The sequence below is a fragment of the Pygocentrus nattereri genome, chromosome 4, assembly GCF_015220715.1.
Source record: "Pygocentrus nattereri isolate fPygNat1 chromosome 4, fPygNat1.pri, whole genome shotgun sequence".
Taxonomy (NCBI): domain Eukaryota; kingdom Metazoa; phylum Chordata; class Actinopteri; order Characiformes; family Serrasalmidae; genus Pygocentrus; species Pygocentrus nattereri.
In genome coordinates this window covers 12,923,056-12,940,189 of record NC_051214.1, presented here as the reverse complement: position 1 = coordinate 12,940,189, position 17,134 = coordinate 12,923,056, and the positions used below count along the sequence as shown (strand labels likewise).

The window sequence follows — 17,134 nt, the reverse complement described above, 5'->3', positions numbered from 1 at the left end:
GTGGTCACAACCATTAAGAGTCTATACATAACTGTTAAAAAAGCACTCTGGACAAAATAAACAACCATGACTACATCTGTAGTAAACATGCCTACTTGTCTCCTGGAGTGGGGCTACAGTTGTCTCTAGAGTGGGATTTTCCAGTTTGAAGAGTAGAGAGTAGAAAAACTCTCTCTAACAATGTATCTTTAAGACAGGAGGGACTTCCGAAACATTCCCAGAGTTTTAGGGCCGACATGAGACACTGTTTGCGATACAGGCTTTCTTCCTCCGCTAGTTGGCTAAGGCAGAAGGAAGCCCAATAACATTACTGCTAAGAAGCTGAACATAATGTATATATTTATTAGTATCTATGAATACTGAATACAGCAGAACATAAACAATAACACACCAAATGCTAGTTTTAGGCCTGAATACCTCTTTTAAAAAAGAATTTCACCATTTTTTTTTCTAAATTTCTGAATAATTCAGTCTTTGAGATGTAAGCAGTCATTCAGAGTGGTTTGATGTGAAGTGGTTCACTGCAGAGAAACTGACAGCCTCAGATTTCTTAACAGCGATGGTGATCTCATCACCACATCCACAATACAAATATAGCCCTTTTATTTACTACGCAAAACTACCAGTGAACACATTTTCATTCTAATTACATTTTTATCACACATCTTAAAACAATTGCCAGACATCAGGCAGCAATCATTTCAAGTAATAATTTCCTGGGAGGAAGCTTTTAGAGGCATTCAACTCCTCAGACGTCTGGCTCCCCTCACAACCACCGTTAACAATTCAGACTCAGCAAGTTTCTCTAGTATGAGACTTTCACAGCAAAACACCCGGAATGACTTTGCTCACAGCTCATCCATTTAATTATGTAGAAGTTTGAAAGAGTTCGCCTTTAAATCAAATAATAAACAACTCACAGTAAGGGATCATGAGCAGGTGCAGGAGACCGAGTTAGCTAGCAGAGCAAAAACTGTCCCGTTACAAGCCACATCACCTCTAAGCCTCTGTCTTGAAAATGTGACGTGTGTCAACAAAACACACGATCCCATTTTTTTCATTCAAAACAAAAACACCGCTCAATGTAGGGATTCAACGGCTGCAGCTTACCTGTCACAGCTTTGGCCACAAGAGAGGAGCTGTATTCTTTGACTCCACGCAACTGCAAAATAGAAATACTGACGTTACAGAGAAGAGAAGACGCTATAAATAAATAAGTAACTGAGCAGAACTAAACCAGTTTTCCTCCACTGTGCTTACATCACTGAGGGAAAGTTCATTTAGCTAATGCTAATGCTCTCATTGACAGCACATAGACTCCAGCTTGAGCTACGTGGCTCTGAGCACTTTGAACACCCCGGCACGCATGAAAAGTAGCGATTTGGCACCGAGTCCGTTCATTTTCAAAGCAATAAACACAAACCCCTACAGACCTGCGTGTCTGTTTCCGCCGGCCACTCTGTGTTAATGAGCAAATCGTATAAAATATTCTCCTCTTCTTCTTCAAGAATGAGATCTGCAGCCATGTTGCCAATGTACGCCTACGTCACTCTACAGTGCCCTCAGAGGCTCAACTTGAACAGAACAGGTTCTTTTAAATAAATCGGTCGACCGATTCACGAGTTCAACTGAAAAGCATCTATTCATTATATCTAAATAAAGCATTTAGAAGATGAGTTGTGAAAAACAAACATTTTTTTATTATTAACAATACATAAACAAATTAATTAATGTACATACCAATACTACTAATAATAAAAATGTTATATTAAAATGTAAATGATAACAGGAAATGATTACAATACTTAAGTATAATATATTATATTTGTAATATTTTATGCAATTATTATAATAATGACAATTTAATTAATTAAACATATATTAAGTGAAATATATTTAACATGTTTAAGTTTTTAGTTTTTTTAACGTTTGTGTTAATCTAATGTTGACAAAAATACCTTTATTTAGATTTGTTTTATTATATTTAATATCTACTTATTTTATTTATACAACCTATTTGGTTGGATACATATTTTATCTCAATGGGATGTAGTTAATAGTTGTTTGTTTGTGTGTGTGTGTGTGTGTATTTGCCTTTTTCATTCATTTCTTTATTTATTTATTTTATTTGTCTTTGATTAGAATTAATTACGTATTTTTTATAATTTCATGCGAAATAATTTAACTGGAGGCCCCAGTTAAAGTTTCGTTAACGGCTTTCAAATGTTTAGAAACGTACATGGACGATGAGACAATTTCGTGGACGTGTCTTGTGAATCACTGAATCACTGAATCGGGCGGTTGACTCACTGAAACGGACAGTGGGAAAGCATCGGTTCGGTAATGTGAACCGAGCTTCACATCTGACTGTCCTATCAGCGTGCACAGATGTTAAGTGAGAATACCGGTATTTTTGGCTGGTAGTGTGAATTAATGTGACAAAGGGAGCAGTTAAATTATGTATTTTCCCTCCATTAGCAAATGAGAGGCTGAAGCGAAACGGCTGGCCGGTACAAGAGCAGGTGGAACTGAGCGGAGCAGTTAGACGATTTACACGGACTTATTTACTGGCCTGCGCCCTGTCTGGAATCGGGCTCTGTACACGTTTCATCGGCTCGGTTTCGGTGGGCGAACATGGCTGCGTTTGGTGGTAAATGAATGTTCTCATTCTCCCGTTAACGTGCTATGACTTCTCCCTTGTGAGTTGAAGTGTTTAACTATGTTCTTAACCGTGTTTTTGTGCAGAAATGGGCGTGATGCCTGAAATTGCTCAGGCCGTTGAGGAGATGGACTGGCTGTAAGTGAACGCTAACGTTAGCGAGCTAGCACAAAGCGGGTAGCGGCGCAAGCAGATTTCTCTAAATTCATTTTCTGAGATTTTTCTCACTGGACACCACTTTGACTGTACTTGGTATTTAGTAAAGGACTTTGAGTCGTTTGCATTATAGTTTGCATAATATTGTAATGCTGCAGCAGTGTTTCTATAAACTCAGCGTTCAGATGAGTGACGTCAGAGCAGAAGCGTTTCTGAATTCGTCAGAAAGTCAGCAATACTTTGTAAAACTGTCTACTTGTATGTTCTTTATTGTACATTATTATATAGTATTTGGTGTAAAAATCTATTTAGCCGTCGCTGCTTACATTTAGGTATCTGTACATACAATATAACATCTCCTTCAGATCAGTGAAGATGATCTTAAACACATTTAGCCAACCGTTCTCTCTGACATCTGTGAAAAAGCAGTGTTGTACCCTGGCTAAAGGGGAATTGCACCGATTTTCCTAAATTCATGCTTAATTCAGTTTATGCATCAACAGGCATTGGGGTAAAAAGTGAAAAACCATGGTGCTCGTCAATTCACAAAAGCCATTAAAATAAATATAATATAATAACAACATGGCTATAGTTTAAAAAAACGCTTGTGCCTTCATCACAGAAAATCACAATAAAGACTTTACTCAGGTGCTCTAAATATCCTCAGTTAAGTCGTCACATGAATTTGTATGTCTGACTGATTCACAAATATCAAAATCCAAAAATAAAAACCATATAGAGAAACGGCCTCCGATATCAGTAGATAGAATGATCCCGGAGGGAAATTGCAGTGTTTCAGTAGCAAGACTTACATAAACTATGCAGAAAAGTACAAAATAGAAAAAATGTAGACATAAGTTAAAGTACAAGAGAAATAAAATAAAGTATAAAAGTTAAAAAGTATATCTGTTTAAGTATTCGCATGGCATATGAGACAGATCCACTGTATTTACAGACAGCAGGCACTGAGTGGTATGAGGTGGACTAACAGCACATATTAAAGACATGACTAACTTGGAGTTGCATCAATATTGTAGTGTTTAGAAAAGTGCCTAGTGAAAAGTGTCATTACAGTAATAGTTGTGATATCCTAAATGTGTGTAAAAGGTCAGTATCTGTAATCTAAACCAGAGAAGACACCAGCATGTGGACCTTATGACCTTAAATCTTTTTCTTTTTTTCTTTTGTATTTTGATATTTGTCTATCACACTGACGTCTGAAGTCATGTGATTAGTAAACTGAGGGTGTTTACAGCACCCGTGTTTGAATTGTGATTCTCCTTGATGAAGACACAAAATGCATTGAGGGATTTTTTTTTTGGGTCTATAACCATATACAAAAAACAAACATAAGCAAATCAATGATAATCTAACTCTCCCGTCTGTCCCTACCAGGCTGCCAACTGACATTCAGGCTGAGTCTGTTCCACTGATTCTTGGTGGTGGTGATGTTCTTATGGTAAGAGGATTTGTTTAAGTCACGTTAAAGTCATGTGTCATAACATTGTACTTTTTTTTGGCCATTATGCAAGTATTTGTCTTCCACAGGCTGCTGAGACCGGGAGTGGAAAAACTGGAGTAAGTTTATATATATATATATGGCTATGTATTTCAGGCTATAACAGTCACCTTAATACTAGAGCCAGGCAATATGACAGACAATGATTACCGTTATCGTGATAAATTACCTCAGAATATGTCACCATATGCTTTTCTGAGCATGTTATAGATATCATGAGTACTTAAAAACACTTGATCAGAGAGCATAATTAGGCCAGTTTCATTGGATTTAGTGCATTACAGTGTAAAACGGTAGATATAAATAGTTGTATTTGTAGTTTTTGACAGTGTTTTTTACTATGTGGCACTACTTTTTCAGTTCCAGCTTGCCAGGTGTCAGAAAAAAAATAACTCATGACTTGTATAGTCAGAACTTTTTTGATGTGATCATTATGTCACATTGCTGTCATATTCACTGGCTCTGCATAATACACAATTTCATGTTGATAATCATTCATGATTATCAAATTAATTCAAAACAGTGGAGAACACTATTTCCAGAGTTCTGAGCCATTTCTTCATGCTGTTCATCTTGTAGGCGTTTAGCATCCCGGTGATCCAGATCGTGTATGAGACTCTGAAGGATCAGCAGGAGGGGAAAAAGGGCCGTGCTACAGTAAAGACAGGGGGAGCAAGTAAGCTAGTTACACAAACGTAGCCATATGCTGACATTTACATACAGACATAATGTCACTTAGTGATGGCACCATCATGAGTAAGCATAAAGTCAGAGCCTGTGTTTAAATGTTATCTCTTTACTTTCTCTCTATGAAATGTTATCTCTCTCTCTCGCTCTCTCTTCTTTTCTTGGCATTCTTCATTGCAGTATTTAATAAATGGCAGATGAACCCATACGACAGAAGCCCAGCATTTGGTGAGTTTTCAGTGTCAAAATCAAATGTCAGAGTTATTGTAATGCATTTAATCTGACCTTTTGCCATAGTGACCGTTATTCATCAAAGTTGTGTGCAGTCAAATGTTATCATACAATGAGTGCATGCAATTCTCAGCAACAGTTAATCAGTCTGTTTCATCTTTAGTATATCTGTGCCATCCTGTAGTTGGATTGTGTGTGTAAATTTGAGCTATCGTATAAATATATCATTTATAACACCATCCATCCATCCATTTTCTAAGCCACTTCTCTGTCAGGGTCAACCTATATTCAGTTGAATACACTACAAAGACAAGATATTTAAAGTTCAAACGGATAAACTTTATTGTTTTTTGCAAATATTCACTCATTTTGAATTTGATGCTTGCAACACATTCCGAAGAAGTTGGGACAGGGGCAGCAAAAGACTGGGAAAGTTGAGGAATGCTGAGGAAAAACACCTGTTTGGAACATTCCACAGGTGAACAGGTTAATTGGAAACAGGTGAGTGTCATGATTGGGTATAAAGGGAGCATCCCTGAAAGGCTCAGTCATTCACAAGCAAGGATGTGAACAACTGTGTGAGCAAATAGTCCAACAGTTTAAGAAAAACATTTCTCAATGTGCAGTTGCAAAGAATGTAGGGATTTCATCATCTACAGAATAATATAATATGATCAAAAGATTCAGAGAATCTGGAGAAATCTCTGCAAGTAAGCGGCAAGGCAGAAAACCAACATTGAATGCCCGTGACCTTCGATCCCTCAGATGGCACTGCATTAAAAATCCACATCATTCTGTAACGGATATTACCACATGGGCTCAGGAACACTTCAGAAAACCATTGTCAGTGAACTCAGTTCGTCGCTCCATCTACAAGTGCAAGTTAAAACTCTGCCATGCAAGCGAAAGCCGTATATAAACAACACCCAGAAACGCCGCCGGCTTCTCTGGGCCCGAGCTCATCTGAGATGGACTGACGCAAAGTGGAAAAGTGTCCTGTGGTCTGACGAGTCCACATTTCAAATTGTTTTTGGAAATCATGGACATCGTGTCCTCTGGGCCAAAGAGGGAAAGGACTGTCTGGATTGTTATCAGCAAGTTCAAAAGCCAGCATCTCTGATGGTGTGGGGGTGTGTTAGTGCCCATGACATGGGTAACTTGTACATCTGTGAAGGCACCATTAATGCTGAAAGGTACATACAGGTTTTGGAGCAACATATGCTGCCATCCAAGCAACGTCTTTTTCAGGGACGTCCTGCTTATTTCAGCAAGACAATGCCAAGCCATATTCTGCACGTGTTACAACAGCGTGGCTTCATAGTAAAAGAGTGCAGGTAATAGACTGGCCTGCCTGCAGTCCAGACCTGTCTCCCATTGAAAATGTGTGGAGCATTATGAAGCACAAAATACGACAATGGAGGCCCCGGACTGTTGAGCAACTGAAGTTGGACATCAAGCAAGAATGGGAAAGAATTGCACCTACAAAGCTTCAACAATTAGTGTCCTCAGTTCCCAAACGTTTATTGAGTGTTGTTCAAAGGAAAGGTGATGTAACACAGTGGTAAACATGCCCCTGTCCCAACTTCTTTGGAACGTGTTGCAGACATCAAATTCAAAATATGTGGAAAGTGAATATTTGCAAAAAACAATAAAGTTTATCCGATTTGAACATTAAGTATCTTGTCTTTGTAGTGTATTCAGTTGAATATAGGTTGAAAAGGATTTGCAAATCATCGTATTCTGTTTTTATTTATGTTTCACACAACGTCCCAACTTCATTGGAATTGGGGTTGTACTTTGTGAACGTGTGTGTGTGTGTGTGTGTGTGTGTGTGTGTGTGTGTGTATATATATATATATATATATATATATATATAGTCACTGTTTAAATTGCTGAAAACAAATATCACTCGCACAGAAACTGACAAACACAAGTGAAACAGTCCTGGCTGATTTCCTGGATTCAGTCTAGACTATAAAGATTTTCAATGATGAATCACTAGTGCCATAGCAGCTTGGTCTAGGACTAGGGAATTGGCCATTTGTCTCTTCAAGCCTTTAAAATCTCTTTTCTCCAGCTATCGGTCCTGATGGCCTTTGCTGCCAGAGCAGAGAGTTTAAGGAATGGCATGGCTGTCGCTCCACCAGGGCTGTGACAAAAGGTGAGCTGTCTTCTTAAACACTTCTAAACAGTTGTCGTTTTATAGTTTTATATTGTTGAACATTATTGACCTTTGGATTTAAACGATCAAAGTCTGTGGCAAAACTATGAGCTGTTTGGTAATGGAATGCTTTCCCGGACAGTTGTTTGTTTATTTTGATCCTTGATAATTATTATTCTTGATGCATTCATTATAATTCCTCCCAATGCAACTGCATCAAAAAGAAGACCAAATGGATCAACTTGTTTTAAGCTGGTCAGATATTGAATTTTAAATGCTAAGAAATTGCAATTTATTGATGAGATGAAAACCCATGTTTAAACCAGTACATTTCAAACACAACCTACCAGCACTGTGTGATGAGTCATTTTCAGTGCCTTACAGCAAGATTGACACAGGCAGTATTCCAACAAGTTAATTATGCATGCAAATGACAGAGGGCACAAAGCGCAGGATTTTTGCAAACTAGTGTTGTTCATAAATAAACCACACAACACCTTACTGTGCAGTGAACCCAAATCAAGCTGTTTATTTGGAAAAATACATAGTGCAAAGGCTATAATGAACTCGCACAACACAGAAACCGAAAGGACGGCTGTAGAGGCACCGGCACAATATCATTATTGTAAGAGATCCTGGTATCAGCTTATTTGGAGCATGTTCCTTTGGAATGACCTTGCTGCAAAAGACATTACTGAAGCAATTCAACTTAATCAGTCTGAGAAATGTTAGTGGATGTCTTTTAGCAATACTAGAAATACTTTTAATGCATCATAAAGCTAAAGTAGCTTAAATTGCTCAATTGAATCGCTTTGTGTTGTGTGTTGAATTTAATTGTTTTCCAAGAACCCATTTAAGGCAAATTGAGAAACCAGTGAGTCGTGAATCTAATTCATTCACTGTCAACTTAGTTTCTTGCCTTTACTTTTCTGTGATTTCTTTTGATCGGGCCATATCACATTTAAATGAAATCTGATTATGAAAAGCAAGTAAGTTGTTTTTGAGTTATGTAGCAGGGCAGGTAGAAGAATGGAACTTATGAATTCACTTACTTTCTATTCAAGAGGTTATTATTCTAGAGCAGGGGTCACAAGCCCTGCTCCTGGAGATCTACCTGCAGAGTTTAGTCCCAACTTGCATCTAACATTCTGTCGCTTTCTTATCTAACACTAATATATTTGATGGAGCCAATCAGAAACTTCTGAAGAAGCTAGCTGGAGAAGGTATAGCAGATTGTGGCTGTAAGGTAGATCTCCCGGGCGTGGTTGGTGACCACTTTCCTAGAGGTTAAATCCCCTGCCCCCAACATTGTCTACTTAAGGCCCATATGTCAAACACAATTCCCATATGTTGTCCATTTCATAATGTGCTATACTGCAATTCCCAGCATGCACTGCAACATAACAAGCGTTCTCACCCCTTCCCCAAAAACACTATGAGACAGTGATTAACACAGTTCTACTACACCAGTCGTTTGACCCACATACTGGCTGCATTTCAGGTGCAGTTCAACCAGTATTAACACTAGGAAAACTTAACAGCTCAGAATCTGATCCGATGAATGAAAGAACTCGAACTTGCAGCAAAGAAAATGTGTTGGGTGTCTAAATCAAGCAAATAGCTAAGTTTTAAAAGGATAGCTTTTATAAATATTTCAAGGTTTACTACAAGTGCCTATATTTTGCAGTTGACATTGTGGCCTATTTTGAATAAACAGTGGCCAGTTCAGGTTATAAAAATGTGTTATTTATAATTGAAATAAAACATTATCATTTTCTGGCCCATGAATTTGCTGAGATTTTTTCAATATGGCCCTGGTGGTTGAGTTTGACATCCCTGATCCTGAAGGTATGGCAATATGAAATATTGTGTGTTGCTTGTTATATAAGATTCACTCTATTTATTACTGTTATATTGTGACCGAAATCAGCCATCTTTCTTAAGGAGTTTCTTACATCAATTACTTTCTTTCTTAGGGAAATATTATTACGAAGTCACCTGCCAAGACCAGGGGTTGTGCCGGATTGGTTGGTCCACTAGCCAGGCTGCATTAGACTTGGGTGTGTTCACAATTGTCCATCTCGGTGTGTGAGATTTAATTCAAATCCTGCTTGCACTGATTAAGTGTGGTAATCATGTATTTACTGCATCAGGTACGGACAAGTACGGCTTCGGCTTTGGAGGCACAGGGAAAAAATCCCATAATAAGCAGTTTGACAGTTATGGAGAGGTAAGCAAAGAAGTATTTTGAAAGTATAGAGTGTCATCCACGGCACTTCTTTCATTTAAATGCCACTTTTGTTGCTTTGTGAACATTCGTTGTGTGTTTTTAACAGGAGTTCACTATGCATGACACTATTGGATGCTACTTAGACCTGGAAAAGGGCCATGTGTCTTTCTCCAAGAATGGTAAGTGCAGTATTGCTCAGTCAGAATCTTTTAGTCCTGGTCTCCAGCACTGGTATGTGAGTCATATTAAATGTTGGCATTGTGTTACTGTGTCTTTGAACTTTGGTGTCTTTTGCAGGTAACGATCTGGGCTTGGCTTTTGAGATTCCCCAGCCCTTGAAAAGCCAGCCATTCTTTGCGTCCTGTGTGCTCAAGGTAACAGGAGCCACCTGCTTGGCATTAATTAACAGGCACTTACACTTTCACTGATTTCAAACCATCCTTCAACATCCATAAATTATAGCTGTAGAAAACTGTACCATTCAGGGTGTAAACATTGCATTATGCAACTGCATTATCAATATCATCGGCCAACCAATATCAGTCAGGTCCTGTTTCAAAATTATGAACAAAAATGCCATAGCAGAATTAAGAATTTAAAAGTTTTTAATATATCATGGCTGTAAACTATACCGAAGTCGTCTTTTTATCTTTGGCTAATTATAATAAAACCTTCTTTTTTTTTCTTTCTAAGAAGAATGAGTCCCATGTATATTTACTCAACTTGTATACTCGCAGCATATTGACTACAAATTCCAACTTATTGATGTTTTCTTTTAATGACCAGAATGCAGAACTGAAGTTTAACTTTGGAGCAGAGCCTTTTAAAAATGCCCCCAAAGAGGGCTTTAAAGCCCTGGACCAAGCACCAGATGGCCATGTGGTCAAAACAACCCAAACCGGTGAGGTGTTTCCTTTTATAATCCTTAGCTAAAGTAGACCAAACAGGTGTGTGGTCTGATGTGTTTATTAATGTGGAGGTGTTGGGCTGATTATAGGCAGTGCCACCGTGAGCCAAGTTAAATCCAGCTCCAGCGCTCCCAAAGCTCTCATCATCGAGCCCTCAAAAGAGCTGGCTGAGCAGACCCTGAACAACGTCAACCAGTTTAAGAAATATGTGGACAACCCCAAACTACGGTGAGCAACGAGTTGAAAAAAAGACAGTTTTGTCATTTTGCAGGGTGAAATTGCTCAAAGCATGAGTTGTTGTTACAGAGATTTGCTGATCATTGGAGGAGTGGCAGCCAAAGAGCAGCTCTCTATTTTGGAAAGCGGGGTAAGCAATGAAGTAGTAGTGGGCGCTGCACCAGTTCTTCTGTGTGTGTGTGTGTGTGTGTGTGTGTGTGTGTGTGTGTGTGTGTGTGTGTGTGTGTGTGTGGCCACTACATTACACCTTCTTGTATCTCCACTCATTCTATTTTATCACCTTCGCTTACCATATAGGTGCACTTTGTATTTCTTCAATTGCAGAGTGTAGTTCATCGGTTTTCTCTGCATATTTTGTTACCATTTTCTTCAGTGGTCAGGCCCCCCACAGGATCACCACAGAGTAGGCATTGTTTGGGTGGTGGATCATTCTCAGCACTGCAGTAACTCTGACATGGATGTGTGTTAGTGGATCAGACACAGCAGTGCAGCTGGAGTTTTTAAACACTTGTGTCCACTCACTGTCCACTATATTAGACACTCCTACCTTGTTGGTCCACTTTGTAGATGTAAGGTCAGAGATGATGGCTCACTTGTTGCTGCACAGTTCATGTTGGTCGTTCTTGTTGGGGTCCTGATCATTGATCAAAATCTGTATTCGTAGAACTACAAAGTACACGTATATGGTAAGTGGAGTGTAGATACAACGTAGGTGTACCTAATGAAGTGGCTGGTTTATGTATATCCCATAATACATAACAAAACCATCTGGAAATTTTAATTAAATTCATTTTTGATCATGCAACTAACTACTACAGTGAACCAAATATAAATTAAATATTTTTGTAAATGGTTGTGTTCATGTAAATTAGTTGGAAGACGCATTGAATGTACTAAAGGATGGAATTCAGGAACCAAGTTTTAGCAATATGTGCATTTGTCATTATGCTGGAGTTTTCCTAAACTCTTTCTCGCTCTCTCTCTCAGGTTGATATAGTGGTTGGCACACCTGGCAGACTGGATGATCTCATATCTACAGGGAAGCTTGATCTGTCCCAAGTCCGCTTCCTAGTTCTGGATGAGTGTGTATGTAGAAGCCATTAGTGTTAAAACAGCATCCCTAGAACAAACTAGAACTAGTATTTCGTGTGTTGTCATGGTAATTTACGATTTCGTATCCTTTTTGTTTTTTTTGTCCATTAGTGCTCTATCACTACAATACCCAGCATGCACTGTGCAAATACACCATACAACCATTCAGAATCCCAATTCAGAATAAAGAGGCTAATGAATACAGACAAGATATTCAGCTTTTTAGCAGACCCTTCTTTCTGCTATAGCTAGCTAGCTTCCTGCCTTCAAACAGCAGTTCCTTCTACCTTCAAGATGCATCATTAGAAGGTGGTTTTATTAGTTCTAATTAGAACAAGTAAGTCTGTGGATTGTTGTGGCACCACTGAAGACATGACTAGCTGTGTGTCCTACAGGTGTAGCAATGGTTACTTTTTAAAAATAAAAATAGTAGTTTTGCCATTTTAAATACATTTATTTTCAGAAATGTCTAAAGTGTGTGATGTAGAATAAAAGCTAAGTCCTCACACTCCTCCCATTATTCTCTCCAGGATGGTCTCCTCACAGCTGGGTACACTGACTTCATCATGAGGGTCTACAACAAGATCCCTCAGGTGACCTCCGATGGAAAGAGACTACAGGTATATACTTCTATAGCTGGTCATTCATAAGCTAATGTTACAACACAAGAACTCTAGAGCTTGGTTTTCTATGTGTGGTGTAGGTCATTGTGTGTTCGGCTACACTGCACTCATTCGATGTGAAGAAGCTGTCGGAGAAGATCATGCACTTTCCCACCTGGGTGGACCTGAAGGGAGAGGACTCTGTCCCAGAGACTGTCCATCATGTGGTGGTGCCAGTCAACCCCAAAACTGACCGGCTCTGGGACAGAATTGGCAAAAACCACATCAGGGTAAACTTGCCCAAATTACAAACTTTGTCGCAAAGGGTAAAAGTTCAGACCGCAAATTATTTCAGTTTGGACTGAAAGCTATCCACCCAAATGCCCTCATAAGCTTTGGTTTATTTATTTATTCACATTCGCTCATGTATGTTGATTTAGAGGATGTTTATATTGCTCTTTTCTTTTTACAGACTGATGAAGTTCATGCCAAAGATAACACAAGACCAGGGGCAAACACTCCAGGTAGTAATCACTTAAACTTACATAGGCAACACTTAAAAATAAATGGCTGGAGTTTCTTAGCCGTGTACATATGTGTACTGTGAACACATTGTTCCAATGCTTCCCTGTAATTCTAATGTGAGCCTGTTGTTTGGGATGGGGCAGAGATGTGGTCAGAGGCCATAAAGATCCTGAAGGGAGAGTACACAGTGCGGGCCATCAAGGAGCACAAGATGGACCAGGCCATCGTCTTCTGCAGGACAAAGATTGATTGTGATAACATGGAGCAGTATTTTATCCAGCAAGGAGGAGGTGAAGCCATCAGTACATGCAGTTAGAGCTAGATACTCATGTAGTCAAGCGTATTAAGAACTCGACACAATTTGCTTGCCGTCTCCTGTCTCTTTAGGTCCTGATAAGAAAGGGCATCAGTTCTCATGCGTGTGTCTCCATGGCGACAGGAAGCCAAATGAACGTAAATACAACTTGGACAGGTTCAAGGTAACAGCAGTTGAAATGCGGAGCAAGTGTGTAACAGTTTCAGAACAGTTTCTAAAAAAGAAATTTTATTGAAATGTATTGCGAATACGAGCATCTCTTACTTGCCATCGTAACTATGGCTGTATTGTATAAGCTCAAATGAAATAAGTGTGTTTGAGTGGAGCCAATAATAATAATATACAATTAGAGCTCTGAAGAAACAAAAATGAAATTTAATCTTTCTCAGAATTTATAATCCTGCTGAACCTGCAAATACATCACCTTTCAAAAGTCATTTATCATGTTGATATTCTTTGTAATTTTAATACAGTAATTGCTGTATACATCATAGCTTTAAATATTATATAAGCCAGGAATCAAAAGGTTTTTAATTTATTTTTAATGTATATATTTCAAGTGTTTGAGGAACAATAATCTAAAAGTATCTATTTATTTTTTTATTATATTAATGTTAATGTCCATGATTATATTATATTAGTCATTTTATACGTGCATTTGCAAAAGAAAATGTTTTATATTATTGAAAAGTGATTTCAAACTTTTGAATGCTAGTTGCATGTGCGTTGTTACATTCTTAATGAGTGGTGGACATGTACTGTGAGCTCTTATGATGAGTTGCTCAGAAAAAGACTAGAAGGACTAACTGCGTTTTATTTTTTTTTTTGCTTTAGAAACGTGAGGTGCGGTTTTTGATTTGCACAGATGTGGCTGCCAGAGGAATCGACATCCATGGTGTACCATATGGTAAGTGCCGAGTCCCAGAATACATCAAAGCCACACCTAGCTTAGGATGCAGCACATGCACACCAAGATCTCTTTAGCTAAGACACAGTGTGTCTTTTTTTTGGCAGTGATTAATGTGACCCTGCCAGATGAGAAACAGAACTACGTGCATCGCATTGGAAGAGTTGGCAGAGCTGAGAGGTAAACTCCATACATCGTACTATTACTTTCCTTTCCAGCTTTTGAGTCATGACGCAGCGCGACTGTATCTTCCTGCCTTTTATGATGTGTCTGTTTTTAAAGGATGGGACTAGCCCTCTCCCTGGTTGCCATGGAAAAGGAAAAGGTAAAAAAAACAAACAAAGTTCTGAAAATGTTGGAAATATGATGAAAATATGTGATGACCCATGAATTTGTGTGTGTAGGTGTGGTACCATGTTTGTCCTAACAGAGGTCGTGGCTGCTATAACACCCGATTGAAGGAGGATGGGGGCTGTACTATATGGTACAATGAAAAAGAGGTAACTACCATTTTATGCTAAGCTGATGTCTTTCATTTAGTCAGTCTTGACCTTATTGGTACAGTCTGGTTCAGCTGTCTGTGTGAAGTGGAAAAGCCCACAGGTTTAGCTAAAGAGTTGTGTGTGCTGTGTTTGTGTTCAGCTCTTGGGTGACATTGAGGAGCATCTGAAGTGCACCATTACTCAGTGTGAGCCGGATATGAGCGTGCCTGTGGATGAATTCGATGGCAAGGTCACCTACGGCCAACGTAGAGCTGCAGGAGGTGTGTGTTTGTCTTCCTCGGTCCTAGTTAGCCAGCCATTACACAAATGAATGTATGATGCTGCTTCTGGCCTTTTCTAACATCAATGTTAGTGCTGGGCAATATTGATAAGTCAGTATTGCAGTATTTTTTAAATTGATTGTGGTAGCATTAATAGCCATGCTTCCTCAGCTGCTGAGTGCTAAACAATGCTAAAAGGGTGTCTTACAAATCTGACACAGCTTGTGTAGATTGGATTCTTTACATTAAATGAAATGGAACTATACACAGTATTGTCATTTAAATGAGCCAGACAGTAACTACATTTGCAGTAAGGAAGCTTATATTTTTTTAATAATATCTGTCACATCTCTAATTGTGTAACACATTCTTCCCTCTCTCTCAGGTGGTCTCTATAAGGGACATGTTGATGTACTGGCCCCCACTGTACAAGAACTGGCTAATCTTGAGCGTGAGGCGCAGACCTCTTTCCTGCACTTGGGATACCTACCCAACCAGCTCTTCAAAGCTTTCTGACCAGCCTTTCTCACATCAGTGCAGTAATACTTTAGTATCTCCAAAGTTCTAAAAGGAAGTCAATTCAGACACTAAATTAAGAGCTATTTTTGTTAAGTTTTGTTAAGATTTGCTTGCAAGAACAGCAATCTGGAATTAATCATCTCCCAAAAGTGTTAGTCCTTAAGCAGGACCCTTTTTGTTTTGTGTTGCACCTGAAGTAAAATGTTATTGCACAAAGTCATAACTGTGTGTTTATTTAGCCTTTACAGTTTATTTTCATGCATTGCTTAACAAATGTTAAAATCCAGTATATTTTGTGCTGCCCCTTTATTTGGATAGCCCACTGTAGATGCTTCGTAGATGCTTATCTTAAATTCAGCTAAATTTATCCTGAACCTTGATCTAAACCTACCACTATCCTTAAACCTAACCCTCACCCTGATCCTAAAGCTAATTAGTACTAATCCTAAGATTAACACTAATACTGCTGAGAATCAGAATGACTCAACAATTTGTTCATAAGACTGTAATGACAAAACTTGTAGATGAGCTATTAGGGGTTGTTCAGAGAAAATGAGAGTATTTGATTTTATTTTTTTTAATTTAGTCTCAAGTCTTAACTCTTAAATATCAGACATTTGTAAGGATACATTGTTTTAATTTTATTTTTATCCCATGGTTCATCGAAACAAGCAGAGTGTGTATTTAAGTCCCTAAGTAGAAGAAGACATATTTCAGTATTATTGAAATTTACTTATATTTACTAATTTATTTATATGCAAATATGCAGGCACAGAAAAAAATTTGGTACAATTTTACCATGTTTTTGACATTTCTCATCCAAACAAACAGAAAAGTTATAAATGCACATATAAGTCTAATCTGCTAAAACGTATACTATATAAATAACTGTACACATTTAAAAATATAGAATAAACAGTGTAATAATCATGCTTGACTTATGATGTATGGTTTGGAGACTGTGGCTCTGTCTAAAAGACAGGAGGCTGAGCTGGAGGTGGCGGAGATGAAGATGCTGAGATTTTCGTTGGGAGTGACAAGGCTGGACAAGATTAGAAATGAGCAGATCAGAGGGACAGTGAAGGTGGAGCAGTTTGGAGATAAAGCCAGAGGCCAGGTTGAGATGGTTTGGACATGTGTTGAGGAGGAATAGTGGATATATTGGTCAAAGAATGTTGGAGATGGAGCTGGCGGGTAGAAGGAGAAGAGGTAGACCTCAGAGAAGGTTTATGGATGTAGTGAAGGTGGACATGGAGATGGTTGGTGTGAAAGTAGAGGAGGCAGTGGATAGGGCAAGATGGAGGCAGATGATCCACTGAGGCGACCCCTAAAGGGAGCAGCCGAAAGAAGAAGAAGAATAATAATCATGCTTGACTACTTATGGTTAATAATGTACATACATCTTATTACGGCGTTATGAAGTTATTACGAAGTTACCTCATGGTGCCTCTAGAGGGCTCCTGTAAGTGCAGACTCCAAGCAGCCAGAACATACATAGAATGTAAATATAATAAATTCCATAAATAGTTATATGGTTATGTACAACCACCCCGGCCAAATGTCATGTTTGTTGATTTTCTATGATCAATAAGTGCACATCATCTACAAAGATGCGCATTTTA

The 17,134-nt window shown here is 38.6% G+C and overlaps 2 protein-coding genes across 3 annotated transcripts in view; one reads left to right on the top strand and one right to left on the bottom strand.

Moving 5' to 3' along the window:
• The window catches only part of nbas (NBAS subunit of NRZ tethering complex), a 337,358-nt gene extending 335,812 nt beyond the window's left edge, over positions 1–1,546 (bottom strand). Inside the window, exons 1-2 of the mRNA XM_037537972.1 lie at positions 1,434–1,546; positions 1,111–1,162 (exon numbers count right to left, since the gene is read on the bottom strand). Of these exons, the coding sequence (XP_037393869.1) occupies positions 1,111–1,162; positions 1,434–1,526 (145 nt within the window). The 5' untranslated portion in view covers positions 1,527–1,546. The remainder of the gene's footprint in view (positions 1–1,110; positions 1,163–1,433) is intronic.
• Positions 1,547–2,382: 836 nt separating this feature from the next.
• ddx1 (DEAD (Asp-Glu-Ala-Asp) box helicase 1) lies at positions 2,383–15,732 on the top strand. 2 transcript variants are annotated; one of them, XM_017718056.2, is made up of 26 exons: positions 2,383–2,650; positions 2,746–2,797; positions 4,211–4,274; positions 4,364–4,393; positions 4,914–5,010; positions 5,202–5,249; positions 7,330–7,413; positions 9,390–9,473; positions 9,567–9,643; positions 9,750–9,822; positions 9,941–10,017; positions 10,430–10,544; positions 10,641–10,779; positions 10,858–10,918; positions 11,776–11,874; positions 12,411–12,500; positions 12,584–12,772; positions 12,955–13,006; positions 13,151–13,297; positions 13,395–13,486; positions 14,158–14,230; positions 14,338–14,410; positions 14,513–14,555; positions 14,635–14,730; positions 14,873–14,993; positions 15,379–15,732. In XM_017718056.2, the coding sequence occupies exons 1-26, from the start codon at positions 2,635–2,637 to the stop codon at positions 15,507–15,509; spliced, it is 2,223 nt and encodes a 740-aa protein (XP_017573545.1). In that variant the 5' UTR covers positions 2,383–2,634; the 3' UTR covers positions 15,510–15,732. The 2 variants fall into 2 exon arrangements, with proteins under 2 accessions (XP_017573545.1, XP_017573548.1); XM_017718059.2 differs by lacking the exon at positions 2,746–2,797 and having other exon boundaries at positions 2,383–2,699.
• Positions 15,733–17,134: the final 1,402 nt, after the last annotated feature.

Excerpts from the sequence above, each read along its gene's own strand:
- ddx1 (XM_017718056.2), top strand. Across the intron at positions 4,275-4,363 it reads GTGGTGGTGATGTTCTTATG|GCTGCTGAGACCGGGAGTGG; the intron begins GTAAGAGGATTT and ends TGTCTTCCACAG. Across the intron at positions 5,011-5,201 it reads AGTAAAGACAGGGGGAGCAA|TATTTAATAAATGGCAGATG; the intron begins GTAAGCTAGTTA and ends TCTTCATTGCAG.